This window comes from Orussus abietinus, unplaced genomic scaffold (genome assembly GCF_000612105.2).
Source record: "Orussus abietinus isolate OABI.00-Male unplaced genomic scaffold, Oabi_2.0 scaffold220, whole genome shotgun sequence".
NCBI classification, from domain to species: Eukaryota; Metazoa; Arthropoda; class Insecta; order Hymenoptera; family Orussidae; genus Orussus; species Orussus abietinus.
The window spans coordinates 9,215-28,764 of NW_019394408.1; the positions used below are offsets into that span (position 1 = coordinate 9,215).

Consider the following 19,550-nt stretch of genomic DNA (forward strand, 5'->3'; position numbering starts at 1 on the left):
ATAGGTCGAGAGAAAAAAATGGGCTGCATTTTGCAATGCAGCCGATTGGTTGCAAAGGAACGTAGCAAGGGAAGTCATTGCAGCCAAGGAGGTGTAGGTGGGGACTGCAAGATGGACTCCTAGAGAAGTACTTCCGAGAAGGAACTTGGAAAGGACTTAAGAAATATGGTGACAAATTGCCACTCATTGGTACGTGCCGAAATTAAGAAAGCGAGGCTTAAGCGCTGAAGAAATAAATTGTCCTTCTCGGAAGGTTTGGAAAAGTCTGCGACTTGATTGTTTCCATATGAGTCGAGAGCGACAGATGGACGCCCTTAAAGAGGAGACCTCTAAAACATCAAAAAAAGGGAGACGAGCGCCTTGACCATGGGGTTCTATGGCGGTCCTCTACCCTCGGCGAAGAAGTTATGACGGCGCGAAGGGTCGCGTGGTTCGAGCGCAGAGATACGCTCGCACCGTTATCGCTGTAGAAATTATTTATTCGTTAATCTAAATCTATTTCTAAATTTACGCTACGGTATTGGATCGATCGAGGACGAGCCATTAAACATTTAGGTGTAGGTGTAGAGATGGTGTGTACCCATTATATACCCACTCCTGTGTGGACTCGTCGGTAAGGCTATCAGGCAGACCCTGCCTTAAACACCGAAAAATCTCCCCTGAGCGGGATTTGAACCCGAGAGACTACGTGGTATGAGCGGTGAGCGTAACCGCTGGGCAATCGAAGGCCCGTGTAGAAGGAAGAACTTCTGATATGTATATGCTATGACCGCCACAAACACTTTAAGGGGGTGAAACCACCATCTAAAGTAAGGCATATGTTGGATTCCTGTGTTGAAGCGATAAAATTACTTTTATTTTCAACAGCTTTACACATTTGAATACGGTAGGAACCTTAGGCGGTAGTTCGATGTTTCTAGAGCAGTCTGCTCCGTTCGGCGCTATTCTCTGTTCTGCTCTTCTCTATTCTCATCTGTTCGTGAAAATCTAGTCTTTTTGTTAACTCAAGAACGCGTACGCATATGAAATCTAAAAGCTTATTGGTTGAATCGTAGATTCGGAAGGGAATTCTCTCCAGTGATTCGTCGAGGGTTTTGGATAGGAAATAATCGGTTTTCTAGGAAAATGCATGAATAATCTGGCTTTCTTAGTAAATTGGGGAAATCATGTTGTAGGAGGTGAAATTACCGACTATTATGACAAGTCTGTGTCCCCACTTTGGTGGTGAACGCCGTTAAAAAATATGGAAAGTTGCATTCTCGATGCACTTTCTTCCCTTTCCTCTGTCGAAACCTAGGAAGGGATGCACTTGGGATGCTGAGCCCTGATTGGCTGACTTTAGGATAGCATTTCCCAAAGGTTCGTTTCTCCAGGACGGCACAGACTTCCTCGAATCCTGGAGAAGGTCCGCGATGTCTGATAGCCATACGATATCCTTTTGGAAATGCGTCGCCATGGCAGACCCTGAAGTGGCCACTTTGAAGACCCCCCTGATCGGGATCATTAATTCCGAGTCCTTTCTTTAGCTATTTTCTAACCACGTGCAGAACACTTCGAGAAAGAGTGCCTCGCATTGTCCATAGCCAAATGTTGCTCAAATGTTCTTTAGGCCGCCTCACTCCAATCAGATGGTTCAACAACACGAATATCTTTGTTTTATATTCTAAGCTTTCTGTTGGATCCTTGAAAAACTTAACAATTTATTTTAACGATCTGAGCTTATGTTCGAAAGTGTACAATTGAAGTCCGGTTCTTGAAGTGCAATGTCGCGTGCGAAGCGATTGAAGTTAGTCCGCCGGAGAATGTAGAAGATTCTGACTGTGCCCAGAAGGACTCCTTTTTTAAGCGTTTTCGTATGCTGTCCTCTAGGGCGAAGTTTTTTGCAAAGCGTTCGCTGATAGGCATAGTGAAATGAAAGTGGGATTGATAATCGAAGGCGATTGGTTAATGAGGACTGAGAAAGGGAAAAGTTAATGTTGTTTAAGGAGGCTTAGGTGGGGAATAAAAGAGATGGGCTATAGGACCATGAGTTCCTAGAAGTAAACAAATCATGAGCTAAAGGTCCGCGGTAGTAGATAAAAGAGCGAAGCGCTAGAGTTTCTGTTTATACATCAATTTAAGTTATGAGCATAATACGTTACTGAATTAATGGTGCTAGATGACATGGAGAGACACGAGGAAAGATAAACGGAATTTGAAATAAGAAAGAAATAGAACACCTAGATCGCTGCAGAGAGTATTCCAATTAAAATTTAGCGTTAGATTATGGATTAGTCCTAACAGTTCCGTAGTTAATTAATGAAATCGCGATCCTAATTGTTGACAAATGATCACTATGTTTCGGTGATGGTCGAATGATTTAACACTTTCAAATGGCGTGAAATAAAAATGTTGTTTATTTCACGCCATTATGTGATCTTGTTTCTAGCCTGGAGTGAATTAAAAGACTTAAATTTTGAAAAATAAAATTTCATGAGTGAATAATAAAAGCAAAAAATAAAAATAAATATCCCCAAAACAATCAGTACCGAACGCGTAAGGGGATTTGGTGACAGATTAATTAGGATTAATTAATAATATCTAGTATTTCTCTATAGTTTATAAGTTTCATTTCTAACGCCCGTGAAAACCACGCACTTACTTTCTTGGTAATATTGGGTTTACATTTTCACAAAATTGAAGGAGAAGCAGAATAAAGTGTCACGTAATGTTTGAATCCTTTTCGTCTAAATCTTGCAAATGTTATCTTTTAATGTCAGTTCTGTAGATAGTATATAACGTATAACCGATGATTAAATTGTACAGCTCCATAGGATAGAATACGTCCACAGTCGTCATCTAATCTACCGCGACGTCAAGCCAGAGAATTTCCTAATAGGGAGAAGCACGACGAAGCGAGAGAAGATTATTCACATAATAGATTTTGGACTGGCCAAAGAGTACATAGACTTGGAAACGAACAAGCATATACCATATCGGGAACACAAGAGTCTGACGGGGACTGCGCGCTACATGAGCATCAACACCCATCTAGGAAAAGGTAAATTTCCATATAATAAAAATATCTATTATTAATTTACTAAGTAGATGCAGAGGAGCGGTCTACCAGGTGGTAACGTTTCTAAATCTCTCGAGACAAATGACATTTTGATGCTTTAAGCATTGATATCTAAAATTGATATCGGACACGCTCACGTGTAACTCTTGGATACATTAAATCAATGAATTGCCTTTATAAGTACTTACTACGCTAATCAACATCCCTAGTAGCACAACATATTTGTCCTATATTTTCTATATATTTAACAAATATCGCACATTTTGTAAATATTTAGCAGACATTTGAAATAATTGCAAAACGTTTACTTTAGAATATTACCTCTATAATATTTATATAATATTAGCTCCATGTATTTTCATAATATTTTTCTACCAGACACACAAAACATTTCGTTTCATTTTAATACAAGTATTTTTTAAATATTATCTGCCGAATACATTATAAACGTTTTAAAAATATTTAAAATAAAAGTCACACGTTTTGCTCCCATAATGAAATAGCGGAACGAAAATATTAGAAAAATTTCTCGTGTTTTTTGATACCAAATGAAGTGTCCGATAATAGTCGTGAAGGAAAAAATGTATTTTTATTATGTTAATAAGTTAAAAAATATTTCTCTATATGTTTATAAATTATTGAAACTAATTATGTCATTGAGATTTTCAACAAATATTTCAAATATCTTCGAATGAAATCTACGAGAAATCTTAAAAAATCTGTCGCTTGAGATATTTAGCAGAGATTACAAAGAATTATTTAGAAATTATTCTATGCTACTAGAGATGTCACCAAACAATGAAATGTTACTATCAATCTTGCCGGCCCTCCTTACCTTCTCTTTCCATGGAACATAAGGTAAACGTATACATCTCTGGTGTGAAACAAATTTGCGTCAAATAATTCTTTTTTAGAGTTACATTTTGCAAAATAAATCTATTAAATTGTTGATCTCATGCAAACACGTAAAAGATAGTCCATAATAATATTGTCGAGTCTCAAGCAAGTTCAAGGTATATATTACTTCATAACTATTTGTCAATATTGTAATAAATGAAGTCGTGAGGGGTGAATTCTTTTACATTTAATTTATTATATTTTCCTCATATCAAAGAATTACCTAAGAAATCGCTTTCGTTATTTTTGAAGGTCAAGATATAGGGCCTTACTTATGTCTCACTTTTATCTTTAAAAAACGTATTTTAGCAGCAATACCTCCTCATACCTTCTTGTGAGTTCCTTTTTGAGCGCTTTTAGGATAAAAGTGAGGAGAGAGACTTTTATACCGTTTTTGTCAAAATTATGCATAAGATTTTAACAACTTTTATTGTTAAAATCATGTATGAAAAATAAACTGCATAAAGGATATATTACACGAAGCAAAAGCGCGTGAAGTAAATACAGAGCATCAAATAAATACCAGGGACTTTTGAAATCGAATTTATGTTGTTCTCAGCTAACCATGAAATTGGACTTTGGTTACGGCTTTATTCTGGCAAACTCGCTTTTCATTTAGGTAATGGCAAAGTACGGTAAACACTGAAGTTGTGGCATACGGAAAACGCATGCGGTGGGCGAGAGAAGCAAATGCGCGTGACGTAGTCGTCACGTTTTTCCGACGTTATCATATCACGTTTCGTAATAGTGATTCTTTAACTAACAGTGGACTTAAGATGATATAAAGGTGTCGTATATATGTTACAGTGAAACACCGAAATCTGAATAATATCGACTTTCACCGGTGAATGTCAACATTCACATAGTCGCCTCGTGTATGTCCGAAATATTTGCTAAATACCCTTATTTCTCACTTACACCGGTAAATGTTGACATTCACCGGTGTGTGATGTTGACACACACTGGAGAGGGTCCGAATGTACAACAATGTAATGAAATATTCGATCTTTCACCGACGTATTTGGTATCTGTTGACATTCACCGGTGAAAGTCGACATTCTCCAATTTCGGTCATTCAACGGTAACATATACATACCAAGAAGTCGAAATATTTATAAAACTTTTCTTCAAATTGGGTGTACTGAATCATTTGAAATTTCATTACGAGATTATGGAGACCCTAAGGAAGAACGCGATGCTCCTGAAATTCCATTTTTCGAAAAAAAATTTGTAGTTATCTCGGACAAGAACCAAAAAAGACATTTTTTTTTTTTCAAAAATGGAATTTCTCGAGCATCGCGTTCTTCCTTAAGGCGACCATAATCACGTGTTAAAGTTTCAAACTGCCCTAGTAGCATAGGATAATTTCTATTTGTTTGTAATCTTTGCTAAATATCTTAAGCGACAGATTTTTGAAGATTTCTTGTAGATTTCATTCGATGATATCTGAAATATCTGTTGAAAATCTCAATAACATATTTAGTTTCATTAATTTATAAACNTATGAACATATAATGAAAATACCCTTATTTTACTTCACGACTATTATCGAACACTTCATTTAGTATCAAAAGACATGAGAAATTTTTCTAATATTTTCGTTCCGCTATTTCATTATGGGAGCAAAACGTGTAACTGATTTTAAATATGTTTAAAACGTTTATAATGTATTACGGTGAAGTGAAACCCCCTTCAAATCAGTCGATTCGAATACAACACTTTTTTTTAAGGGTATTAGACCAAACTGTCCGAAACTTTGACACATGACTCGTGATCATCTAAGAATTGTCCTGACACATTCAAAATTTGGATTTTTCAAAAAAACTGTTTAACTTAGGCCAAAGCAGAACCAAAATGGCGTCGTGCTCTCATATTTCGATCCATATACAATTATCGAAGGCTCTGATATGAGAAACGAAAGGGTCAGGACATTTTTACGACAATTCAGAACACTCTGATAATCGAGAAACTCGTATTTTAACGGGATAAGGGCGAAAAAAGTGTCGTACGCGCTGCTATTCTAAAACGATGAGAATGCGAGGTCTCGGAGTGAAAATTTAATTGACCTGGAAATCACAGATGGCGCAGGGGGTCCCTCTGCAGTCAATTAGGGCCCTAGAAAGCATGCATCCAGAAGATTTCTGGAGTTTTACTTCGATTTCTTGATATTTATTGTACGAAAACAACAGGCGGAGTAGGCCATTTGGTACAATACCTAATATAATTCGACACAGCTGTCAATATAAAAACGAACGTCGGCAACGTAGGCATTTAGCAAAGTCTTCTTTATCGACGTCGATCAAGTTCCTCGACGTGTTACACTTCACCTTAATAGTTTTGTTCACCTTTTTGTCGTTTACAATGAGTAATATTTACGTTTGTTTGATTTCAATTAGTTTTATATACAAGTATGTATTATTTGAATCATATATTAATGACTTTTTGAAATACAAAGTTTAGCATTAAATACCTGTAATGGTATGCAGAGAAAAGAGACTGAATACTACCGATATACCGGATCTTCTACTTACTCCACCTCAAATAACTTTACTATTTTTGGAAACACAAGATATTTTATAGGAAAGTTTAAAGATTTCAGAGCCTTGTTTGGGGGAAGGTCTTTTTTAGTCACTGATTTAGATTTAAGTGGAGGCTCACGCAAGATTTGAAGGTCACTATCAGTATTTTAAATACAACCACTAATTTCTAATCACTTACGATTATAGCACATCCCAATACGAATCCAATTACCCATAAACGCCAAGGTTATTATATTTTTTAAATCATCTTATTTAAAACTCTTGTTTATTTTAAAAGGTGTTCGACGCCTTATTTTGCACATTTTAAAAATGTAGCACAGAACTTGTTAAACTGAAAGTTCCGTGTTATCATCTTTCGATTGATATACAATTCTTGAAGGCCTTGATACTGTCTCAGGAACGTTACACGACAATTTAGAAAATTTCGTCAATTAGGAAACCCGCATTTGAATGAGATATACGCAAAAAAAGTGTTTTTTGGGTGTCTGTGCTAAGATAAAGGCAACACGAGGTCAGGGAGAGAAAATAAAGTGACTCGGTCGTATCCAAGGTTAGCATAAATCCGGTTTTCTTGCAAAAATCCCAGCTCAATGGTTTTAACCGGTTTACGCCATATTTGCTGGTTTTTACCGCCCAAATCGTTACCCAAAAAAGCAGTGGTGAAAATCTGGTTTATACCATATTTAAACCGGGGTCTTTCCATTGCTTTATCCCGAAGATGCGCAGGAACGAAAATATAGATTTGTTCGCTGTTCTTTGCACTGCACGCCAGAAGGCGAACAGCTCCTAGTAGTTCTGATTAAGGTGAAGTGAAACACGTCGAGGAACTTGATCAACGTCGATAAAGACGATTTTTCTAAATGCCTACGTTGCCGACGTTCGTTTTTATATTGACAGCTGTGTCGAATTATATTGTGTATTGTACCAAATGGCATATTCCACCTGTCGTTATCGTACAATAATTATGAAGAAATCGAAGTAAAACTCCAGAAATCCTCTGGATTCATGCCTTTTGGGCCCTAATTGACTGCGGAGGGACCCCCTGCGCCATCTGTGATTTCCAGGTCAATTAAATTTTCACTCCGAGACCTCGTATTACCATCGTTTTAGCAAAGAAGCGCATACAACACTTTTTTTGCCTATATCCCGTTCAAATGCGAGTTTATCGATTACCAGAGTGTTCTAAATGGTCGTAAAATTGTCCTGACCCTTTCGATTCTCATATCAGAGCCTTCGATAATTGTATATTGATCAAAATATGAGAGCTCGACGCCATTTTGGTTCTGGTCTGGACTGAGTTAAAAAATTTCTTTGAAAGATCCAAATTTTTAATATGTCAGGACAATTCTTAGCTGATCAGGAGTGATGTGTCAAAGTTTTTGACAGTTTGGCCTAATACCCTTAAAAAAAAGTGTTGTATTCGAATCGACTGATTTGAAGGATGTTTAACTTCACCTTAATTGTTTTTAAACCAGACTTCTACTGGGATAAAGCGTACGGAGGGATGCAGCTTCGCGTTACGTTGTTCGAAATGAGAATCGAGGGCTTCCTTCGTTCGTTGTAAAAAGCAGAGTGTCCTTTTGGAGTCACGCAAGGACTCGCGGTGCCTCAGAAAAATGTTGCCGCGTTGTGGAAGGGATAGAAATTTGTTCTAACTTTTACGTGATTGGTTCGTCGGCGGAGATGCCCAAAAAAGTCGCCTCCCACGACTTCGGCAACGAGGGTAGCAAAAGGGTAGCCAGGTCGAATACGGCCTGACCATACCTTTGTAAGATCACGTACCGTCCAAGGGTATTTTTTATGGTTTTGTTTACCCAATCCTTCGGAAAGTTTGGTTCCTTCGCATAAAGGCAAACAACATTTGGCGGCCAAATGCACACCGTGAGAAAGCGGAAAAAGTCAAAATTCCCAGGATGGTACGAGGTCTCGTGAAGTTATAACTATGTACTCTAATTACTACACGCATTTTTCTTACGGACGTAACATTCGCGTTGACTGCAGTTTTTACACTCGAGGGTAACGAGGGCACTACACTTTTCTAGAAAAGTACAGAAGGGTAGATACACTTTCATCGACGTCCCGAACACCAGAAACCTCACGAAAGTCCTAGATGACCGATTTAGTAGAGAGGTACGCGATTTTGAGGTTATCCGTATCGGACGATGATGAATACGGAAATGTAATGCTTCTTCCAGCCTTCCTTCTTGAGCTGTCTTTGTTTTCTTCAAATCCTACAATTCGTTCTATTACCTTGTAATTGTAGAAGATGAAAATTCCTTTCACGAATTTCAGGTATTGAGGATCAATAAGGGTCAGAATATTATTGCAGTTGAACGAAAAACAATTTAACTACGAAAGGGAAAAATTATAGTTTTGTTCATTCCAACCGCGGTTACGTAGTAATACATAATTATTGTAAATTTGTTCAAACATTACGTACAAAACTAAAACGCTAAATCGTTCTATCCATGAAGAAGATGCATTAATAATTACTTCTCTTTATGTTACGATGAGATGTTAGCATAAATTTTGTATTTTCGTGTTTGTTGATCTTTTCAATTTTCAAATTTGCCGCCAAATTCGCGGGCTACCCTTCTTGCTCTTGCTCGTGATCGAGGGTAGAAAGTGTAGAGAAAGTGTACCCTCGGGGTAGATGCCCTCGCAAAACGAACACCGACATCTGCGTCACTTCCGACAAAACGAACGCCAAAGTGTACACTTTTTGTAAAAGTGTAGATAGTGTAGGCAAACGAACAGACCTTATGTTTGAATACTACCTACACCGTAGATAGGTTAGAACTTATCTTAATTTCTTTGGATGTGAGTGTTGCGCATGTGCAGGTACAGGTTGCTTACAATATTAGAATAAATTCTACGCTGCATACATCCTGATGGATTTTATAACATGGTCCATTGTTTTATCCCGAGGATGCACAGGAACGAAAATATGTTTGAATGCTACGTACACCGTAGATAGGTTAAAATTTATTTTAATTTGTTTAGAAGTGAGTAGAGCGCATGTGTAGATAAAGGGTGCATACAATAATAGAATAAATTCTACGCTACATACATCCTGGTGGATTTTATAACATGGTCCATTGTTTTATCCCGAGGATGCACAGGAACGAAAATATGTTTGAATGCTACGTACACCGTAGATAGGTTAAAATTTATTTTAATTTGTTTAGAAGTGAGTAGAGCGCATGTGTAGATAAAGGGTGCATACAATAATAGAATAAATTCTACGCTACATACATCCTGGTGGATTTTATAACATGGTCCATTGTTTTATCCCGAGGATGCGCAGGAACGAAAATATGTTTGAATGCTACGTACACCGTAGATAGGTTAAAATTTATTTTAATTTGTTTAGAAGTGAGTAGAGCGCATGTGTAGATAAAGGGTGCATACAATAATAGAATAAATTCTACGCTACATACATCCTGATGAATTTTATAACATGGTCCATTGTTTTATCCCGAGGATGCGCAGGAACGAAAATATGTTTGAATGTTATCTGCATCGTAGATTGGTTAGAAATTATTTTAATTTGTTTAGAGGTGAATGGAGCGATTGTGTAGGTACAGGGTGCATACAATATTAGAATAAATTCTACGCTGCATACATCGTGATGGATTTTATATCATGGTCCATTGTTTTATCCCGAGGATGCGCAGGAACGAAAAAATGTTTGACTGCTACCTACACCGTAGATTGGTTAGAATTTATTTTAATTTGTTTAGAGGTGAGTGCAGTGCATGTGTAGGTACAAGGTGCATACAATAATAGAATAAATTCTACGCTACATACATCCTGATGGATTTTATAATGTATGTATAGTAGGCACCCCCACATCGGAAATATGAAATGAAACCTATTGGAGAATTTAGTGCTTTTTTAGTGCTATTTTAGTGCTACAACTTCAATTTTAGTGCTCCACCCCTTATATCAAAAATCGGTGGGAGTACTCGCCCAAGTGCCAATGCGAGTCGAGTGAATAGAAAGCAATGCTATTTACTGGCGCGAGTTATAATCTGCACCACGTGTTTTACTGTACTTACTTATATATCAGACACGTGTAGACGCATTTTTCGAGGGCAGCGTGCAAATTCCAAGAGCAAATTGAAGCAGGTTTGTGCAATTTTTATTGAATGTTGTTTTGAAATGGCCCAAAGGTGGACAGAAAACCCCACGTTGACATTTTTTGAATTGTATCATGGGGAAGAATGCCTCTGGAATTCGAATTTCTGGATTTTTAGTAGGATTTTCATCCGATTGGACAATTTCCATTAATTCTTCACACAACATGTTCAAATACTGTTTAAACATTTTGTTCGTAAAATGTTTAAATTTGCGTCGCCCCTTCGACATTTTTGGGTTATAGCACATGACTTTCTGCTTATTACTATGTACTGTCGCGTCGTCTACGTGAGCGTTTGTTGCTCTCCTCGGGGCGCAAATCCGGGACCTCGCGATTTGCAATTAAACTCGCGAACACGAATATAACGCGACGATCGTACGCCAACTTAATATTGTACGGCTGGTTTTTAAATGAATGTGGACCTGAGCTAAGCTGCTCTTATGGTCGGGTGATTTCTGTTGAAATCCGTGCGCGATATTCTCTTGCTGAGAATTGACTGGTTGAAATTAGTGAATCAAGTCGACTGGTTAAAATGTGGGAACCAAGTCGACCGATTGAAAGTAGTGAACCAAGTGACGCTCTTCGAGGATCGCAAAGCTCTCGAAGGTAGCGTCCGCGTGCCTCCCTCGCAGAGTGGGAGTTTAACAAATTTGAGATTCTCGAATCAGAGAATCGTGTGGGAGGAGTAATGTTGGAAATTCTGAAATTACTTGAGTTTTCTCCGGAAAAACCCCCAAAAAATGTAAAAGAGGGATTCCTCCAATACCGATTGGTTAACTCCCTTGGACGTGCCAAATTTTTATGTGCCGCCCTTTACTTCATCCTTGAGGGTCCCAAGTGACTCGCACATGGGGTCGTCCGAGATCGACAAGAGTTGCCCGGCCACGGAAAATTCCAAGTACCACTAGGTAGTCGAACACTTGGGCGCCTTTGGAGTCAACCTTTTTATGGGTTTATTAGGGTTGGACCATTTGAAACCGGAAATTTAGCAAATCCAAGGGTTTTTTTGAGAATAAATGAAACCGTGAGCGTGAAGCAATTTACGTCGCTCGGTTCGACGTTTAAAATAAATTGCTACGACCGCTGTAAAGCGATAAATAAACGCGAAGGAAAGATGTTCTCGGCATTGGGGCTGAAATCCTGAGAATTTGATAACTCTGATTGTTAAACATATGGTTGAATATAATGTGTCAGGATGTATGTACGCAACAACTATGCAAGTACTGGAAGGCCGGGTAAACGCTACTATCTTGTAAAGAACTCGGTTTTAGTGACTCGCACGAGTTACTGGCACCGTGTAAATTCGCTTTTAGGTACTGAAGACAGTCGCGAAAAAAACGTATAAACTATGCTTGCGCTACATAATAGTTATTTATGCACCAGCTGCAAAAAGTAGCGGTCTGCCGTATGAATACGACGGCTGCCGAACAAGGCTAAGCCAAGTTTCCCGTTACTAGTCGGTACAAATTATTACGTTATTATTCTTACTTTGTCTAATTAACTGTTTTACAACGAACGGTTCATTGACCGTTTCGTGGACATCTGATATATCCGACGCTAGGCGCGATATAATTAATTGTTTCATAAAACGTTAATTAGATTATAAATACCATTTATCATGCAGAAAAATAATATTGTAATCATTACATATGCTCGCGGGTAGAAGTACTGGTGTAACCTTAACAACAATTATTGTAGATATAATTACAAGTTTTTATCTTTTTAACCATTGCGGCTGTAGCAGCAACTGCAGAATTCTTGTAAATAAATTGTAGTTATATTTGCATCTGATAGGGTTACATATATAACATTGGGAAGTAAAAATTACACGTATAAAGGCACGGGTAAAAATGACCATCACAGTTGTAAAATTTAAAAGCAAGAACTCTATTGAAAACCGTAAAATATACCGTATCACTAGTATTTCTTACAAGTGTGAACTGTTATTGTTCCTATTGTGCGTTTAAGGGGTTACACCACTTTGACCCACCCAAAAATTACGGTTTTTCAAGAATTTTTTTTTTCAGAATTAAAACGTTTTTATCCCAATTAAAAAGTACAGTAAGGTATCATACTACTATTAAACAAAAAAAAATCCTTTTTTTTTGTATTTTTCTTATTTACAAAAATGGCGGCTTGAAAGACGATTTACCGGAGCGCTGCGAAAATCGATGATCGTGCGGTGGGCACGATAACTCGGTCCAGATTTAAGTTAGAACAATAAACGAAAAAGAATTAGTTTCTGTAGCCCAAAAGCTAGCGAAATACGTAGCCGTTTTCAAAAGTATGCATTTTTCACAAAATGGCATCGATTTGAAAGGAAAGATACGTATTTTGTCCTAAATTTCGTTAGTTAATGTTGCATAAAAAATGCGAATATCAATACATTGAAAAAACCATACGTATTTCGCTAGATAAACATATGACGAATAAAATAAAAAAAGAATCAAGACGATTGATTGAAAATTGGCGGAGCTAGAGTGCCCACCGATTTTTAAAATGCAGTTTTATGAAAAACGCGTTTGCACCTATACACTTGCCCACCGCACGATCACCGATTTTCGCAGTGAGCGAGTTTAATAGTAGTATAATACCTTACTGTACTTTAATTAGGATAAAAACGTTTTAACTCTTAAAAAAAAATTCTTGAAAAAACCGTAATTTTTGGGTGCGTCAAAGTGTAACCCCTTAATGGCAGATAAAAGGAAATCCGTGTCGCTTAGTTTTTAGTCTATTATAACATATTATAAAAGAAATCAAATCGGAGAGATCGATCTGGGATACCTTCCTTGTAAATAATAAAGTCAAACAATTAGTTTAGGATTTCATGAAATGGTTAACTATGGGCATAATGTCATTGAACGTATTATACTTCTCTTTTAAAAATTTAGTAGCAAATAATGAGTGATCGTTGTATTTTTCTTATGTGCATAAAAGTATAACGAGATGTAACATCTTGTAGTATCAACACTCAACTGGGATACTTCATTACGGTAAAGGCTTAATTAATCATGAACAAGCAATTTTAACAATCTATTGCTTCAGTCAGTGAAGTATTGTATAATTTTGAGTACCGAGTAGTTATCGAAAAGGAATCACTTAGCGTCTAACATATTAATAAGTGACAATTAAATAATAAATAATTGATGTTGTAGTAATAACACAAAGAAGCAATGAATCTGCAAAGCGTGGAATCATATAAAAAGAAGATTTCCGATTAGACGAGACGATATTATGTGATGTACATATTTGGCCCTGTTATATGATATCAATAATTCTTTTTAAACAGTGAATTTTGGAAGGGAGATTCGTCACAATCCTATAGCCATTTTTTTACACGGAAGTGTTTTTAGGAGGATTTAGTTGGCATTGAATGCCACAGATGGCACAGGTTGGCATTCTACACTTAGAGTATTAAAAATCATGAATGCAGAGGATTTATTAAGTTTCATTTGGAATTCTTTATGATCATTGCATGGAAACAACATATGGAGTATGCCATTCCGTACAAAGATCAATGTAATACAACAGAGTTGACAATATAAATATGAACGTCGATAATGTAAGTAGAGGAATCTTTCTTACCAACGTCGATTAAATTTCTTAATAGGTTTCACTTCACCTTAATGCTTGTGTGAATATTAATGTCATTGGCATTAAAGATTAAGAGTTAAATGGAACACCCTGGCATTAATTTCATTTAAGAGTTAAATGGGACACCCTGAATGTATAACAATTAAATATATTACTAGCATAGTTTTTTTTTTTTTCATAAAAAATCACTTCTTTGATTTATATGAATTATTAAACAACTATTGATCAATTTATGATATGAACAAAAGTTTGCGCAAGGAGAGCAGAAAGTAGATGTGAAATTAATCATCGTCTTCGGTAACCTCAACATCAGAGAGAGAATGACAACGGATAAAAACATAAAAAATGTCATTTGTAGTGCATTTAATGTGAATCTATATTTTGCAGATTAGGCCCAGCAATGTCACAATGTACCCTTTATAGACTGTCACAGCTTGCCTCGCGCGTGGTAGATTTACGTTTCCTTGCTTAATATAGTTTGTGTCCAATAAGTGAAAGTAGGTTAGATTTGAACTGAAATACTATGATGATAATACCACATGCTATGATGAATCAAACTAGGTAACCTTATGATGATATGAAATGCGCTAAGAAATGTAATCGACGTTGATGAATTAAAATTCATCTGTACCCTTTTTGGTGGTACCGCCATTTTGAATACTCAAGTGGTAACATAGGCTGACACGCCACGTTCTCGACATTTGCGTTTATATTAACGTTTGTTATACTCTACGTTGACAAATACACGAAATGAAGCGTTCCTTATGTCGTTTTGGAAGAATAATTATAAAGAAATCGAAGGAAAGCTGTCGAAATCCCGTCGATTCACGATTTTCGATACCCTAAAGGATCACTGACGCCATCTGCAATTAAATTTTTGCTCTAAAAACACGTGATATCCACCGGGCATGCACCAGCGCTCTCTTGCAATGGTTGATGAAAGTATTTTCCATATTTTTCCATATTTTTCCATCTGGGATCATGGCGATATTATGAATCAAACTAGGTAACCTTATGATGATATGAAACGCGCTAAGAAATATAATCGACGTTGATAAATTAAGATTCATCTGTACCCTTTTTGGTGGTACCGCCATTTTGAATACTCAAGTGGTAACATAAGCTGACACGCCACGTTCCCGACATTTGCATTTTTATTAACGTTTGTTATACTCTACGTTGACAAATTCACGAAATGTTCATAAATTAAAAACTATAATTTCTGTATAAGTTTATAAATTATTGAAACTAAATATATCATTGAGATTTTCAAGAAATATTTCAGACATCTTCGAATGAAATGTACAAGATATCTTACAAAATCTGTCGCTTGAGATATTTAGCAAAGATTACAAACAAATGTTTAGAAATTATTCCATGCTACTAGGAATATATATACATTGTTGCCCATTGGGTTTCCGCATAAAATCAAATGGTGACCGAGAGTCACCTCTCGAGTGCAAAGGATTAATACTCCTGCGACGCTAATATAAATGTCTGACATGTTTAGCATATTGAGATACGTTTCGTTTAAAGAGCTCTTATGATGTGTTTCAATGGTCCACTAGAACAGAGCAGGAGAGACGACCTGGAAGCCTTGGGCCACATGTTCATGTACTTTTTGCGGGGGAGTCTGCCATGGCAAGGATTGAAGGCCGACACCCTGAAGGAACGGTACCAGAAAATCGGAGACACGAAGAGGGCCACCCCGATCGAGGTCCTCTGCGAAGGCCACCCCGAAGAGATGGCCAACTACCTGCGCTACGTCCGGAGATTGGACTTCTTTGAGACGCCGGACTACGAGTACCTGAGGAAGCTCTTTCAGGACCTATACGATCGGCGCGGGTTCCTTAACGACGGAGAGTTCGACTGGACAGGCAAGACAATGGTGGGTGTCAAGTGATTACGAGCACGGAATCATGCAATCGTGGCCCAACACCCTTTCACTAAACCCGCGGGATGGATCGTCTGGTTAACGATATTTCACAAGTAGAAGCAAAAACGTCCGAGCGAAAACAAAGGAGAAACGACGAACACCGAGCGATAGGTCCGAATCTAGGATACCCGTTTAAATCTTGTTCCCGGATTTTTCGATGGAATATTTCAAGACGCGTATATCAATGATCGCCGACGCTCCCGGCGTTCCTCGCGTTTCTCAAATGTAACAGCACTTTGAAAGCACCGTCTAGCATCTTTGATTTGCCTTTTCGCCTCCGTTCGCGTCAGTCGAAGAAGTCGAGGAGTCGTTGAGTCGCGCCTTTCCTACCTCGGTTACCTCCTAATTAATTGACTACTCGATATCATCTTTTCAAGGTGAGTATATCTCAGCTCGCCCACCCTTAGACAAGCATGAGGCGTTCAACCGCTAGGACAGAGCCTAGCTCATTAATTTTTCGACTTTGCATGCTGCCCTCATTGTATTCTATAGCCAGCTAACTTCGAACAACTCAGAGCGTTAAGAATGGCGGCGCCATCTCACATAGGAAAGACCAAGTCCGACAAGGTTGGTAAAAGGCCCGTTTCTTGTCCTCAATCTGTGCTTATCGAACTTGTTAAACAGGCGCGGGCGTGCTAACGGAGACTTGAAAAATATAGATAAATGAACACGGTACACATGGTAGTATGTTTCCTTAATACGAATACTTCTACGTAAGTGTTTTGTAAGTGGATAATAACGCAAACGCCCTGGTGTTATCTCTTGGGCAGTTACCAGCTGGGCTCCGCGTTAACATAACGTTCTCTTGCCCGCTTGATATCGATCGAGGGTCTGTTAACACTATGCTGTCCGGTAACACCACGTTGGTGTCCCACGAAAACAGTCGAACAAATATCGGTGTCAATAGGTTGGAGTCCCACGAAAACAGTCGAACAAATGCCGGTGACAATAGGTTACTGTCCCACGAAAACAGTCGAACAAATGCCGGTGATAATAGTCCCACGAAAACAGTCGAACAAATGCCGGTGATAATACGTTGGTGTCCCACGAAAACAGTCAAACAAATGTCGGTGACAATAGGTTAGTGTCCCACGAAAACAGTCGAACAAATGCCGGTGACACCACGTTGGTATCCCACAAAAACAGTCGAACAAATGCCGGTAACAATACGTTGCTGTCCCACGAAAACAGTCGAACAAATGCCGGTTACAATAGATTACTGTCCCACGAAAACAGTCGAACAAATGCCGGTGACAATAGATTGGAGTCCCACGAAAACAGTCGAACAAATGCCGGTTACAATAGGTTAGTGTCCTAAGAAAACAGTCGATCAAATGCCGGTAACAATACGTTGGTGTCCCACGAAAACAGTCGAACAAATGTCGATGACAACACGTTGGTGTCGTGCATGACAGGCGCAATGATCCAAACGAGTCCTACCGGCGCCAAACAAAAGATTCCTGATTACGTGTGCGGACGGCATAGTGTTAACCCTTTATCTATCGGAAACTTATTATCACAAAACGTACCGGTACATTACACATACCAATTCTTACCATAAGGTGTCATTAGGCCCCTAATGAAATAAACGTTGATTTTTAGAAAGAAATTCTTAATTCATTAAAGTAAAGTCCAAACATAACTTCTAATTTCTAATAAAATTATTAACCATATCTTTTTATTTTTGAAAATAAAATAATTAATTACACGTTTTACATATGACTGGTTTCTCCTGGATTTTAAAGTAAATTTTGAAAGGGTACTTGGTACGTTTAGTATTAATTGGCTTTACGATACCCGTGATCGGCATTTACTTCCAAATTCGTCGGTGAATAAAGTGTTAAAAAGCGGTCGTAGAAACGTCCGTCGGTTAGTGAACTTTAGTACACATTGTACCAACGAGCCAATTGTAAGTTATTTAATTTTCTTTCCTACCTTATCGCATTCTTAATTTTTCCTACTCTTTTTACATAAACCGTTCTATATTTTGTAGAAGAAATACAGATACTGAAAAGAGCCACCGATCGAGTGACGGTCGCCATCTCTGTCTAGGCTTAACCCGACCGTCTCAGTACGTTATAAATAAATGTTTGTAGGTAAATTCGTACATGAAATCGTAGTCAACTGGCTAGAATTGGTCTTATTATACAAGATCGCTCCTGTTCCATCGTAGTCTCACATAACTCTTCTAATTGCAGTCCACCCCGGTCGGATCGTTGCAGACAGGACACGAAATTATAGTATCACCGAACCGCGACCGACACCCTGCCACTTACAAGGTAATTAACGCTCTGCTTTTACACATTTCGGCATGACTTTGTGTGGTTTACTTTTTCCTTACTCAAATAATCACGTTCGCATAACACTCCGTTTCTAGTGACGCTCCGTTACCTAGTGACACGAGATATTGACCAGAAATCGACAGACAAAATTGACGGACTAATATCTTAATCGTATTTCCTTTACATTAAAAGTACAAACAGCATATGCCGTTAAAGATGGTAACCACCAGGGATAGAATAATGGATTTTACTCCGTCTAGTTCGGACTATTTCCCAAATCGTTATGTCCAGAAAGTAAAGCAGGAGTAGATAAAAGTACTAATGGTTGTCGAGCGATTTATTTACATCGATCTCTATTCACTTCTTTAAATCTAGGAAAGCGATGAATTTGAGGAAGATGTAATACTTATGACGGATGCGGTTCGCGTCGAGATGCACGGCTCTTATGTAAGCCACCTCTCATTTTTACAGTTCTCTGTAAATATTCTAAAATCGATCGCTTGAGCTTTTCGAAGCTGGTAGACTTGACGAACATAGATGCGACGTAATAACGCGTTTCGGACTGGCAACGTAGTCTATTGTTGTTACGATTTACTCGAGATATACATACGCGAAACCCCCAGTATACCTCAATCTATGTACCCCTCCTCAACATGCAGTGGCGGACATGAGTGCCTCCCCTGCAGATACGACATCGCCTGTGCAGGATGGGAAGGCATCGATGTCTCCCAGTGTACAATGGCGGACATGAATACCTCCCCTGTAGATACGGCATCGCCTGTGCAGGATGGGAAGGCATTGATGTCTCCCAGTGTACAATGGCGGACGTGAATGTCTCCCCTGCAGATACGGCATCGCCTGTGCAGGATGGGAAGGCATCGATGTCTCCCAGTGTACAATGGCGGACATGAATACCTCCCCTGTAGATACGGCATCGCCTGTGCAGGATGGGAAGGCATTGATGTCTCCCAGTGTACAATGGCGGACGTGAATGTCTCCCCTGCAGATACGGCATCGCCTGTGCAGGATGGGAGGGCATTGATGTCTCCCAGTGTACAATGGCGGACATGAATGCCTCCCCTGCAGATACGACATCGCCTGT

At 38.4% G+C, this 19,550-nt stretch overlaps 1 protein-coding gene across 1 annotated transcript in view; it reads left to right on the plus strand.

The window, feature by feature from the left end:
• Positions 1-2,805: 2,805 nt before the first annotated feature.
• Positions 2,806-19,550, plus strand: part of LOC105696136 (casein kinase I) — a gene marked incomplete at its 5' end in the record, with an annotated part of 39,409 nt that continues 22,664 nt past the window's right edge. Inside the window, 4 exons of the mRNA XM_023432191.1 lie at positions 2,806-3,040; positions 15,799-16,118; positions 16,659-16,733; positions 18,365-18,445. Coding sequence (XP_023287959.1) covers positions 2,806-3,040; positions 15,799-16,118; positions 16,659-16,733; positions 18,365-18,445 — 711 coding nt within the window. The remainder of the gene's footprint in view (positions 3,041-15,798; positions 16,119-16,658; positions 16,734-18,364; positions 18,446-19,550) is intronic.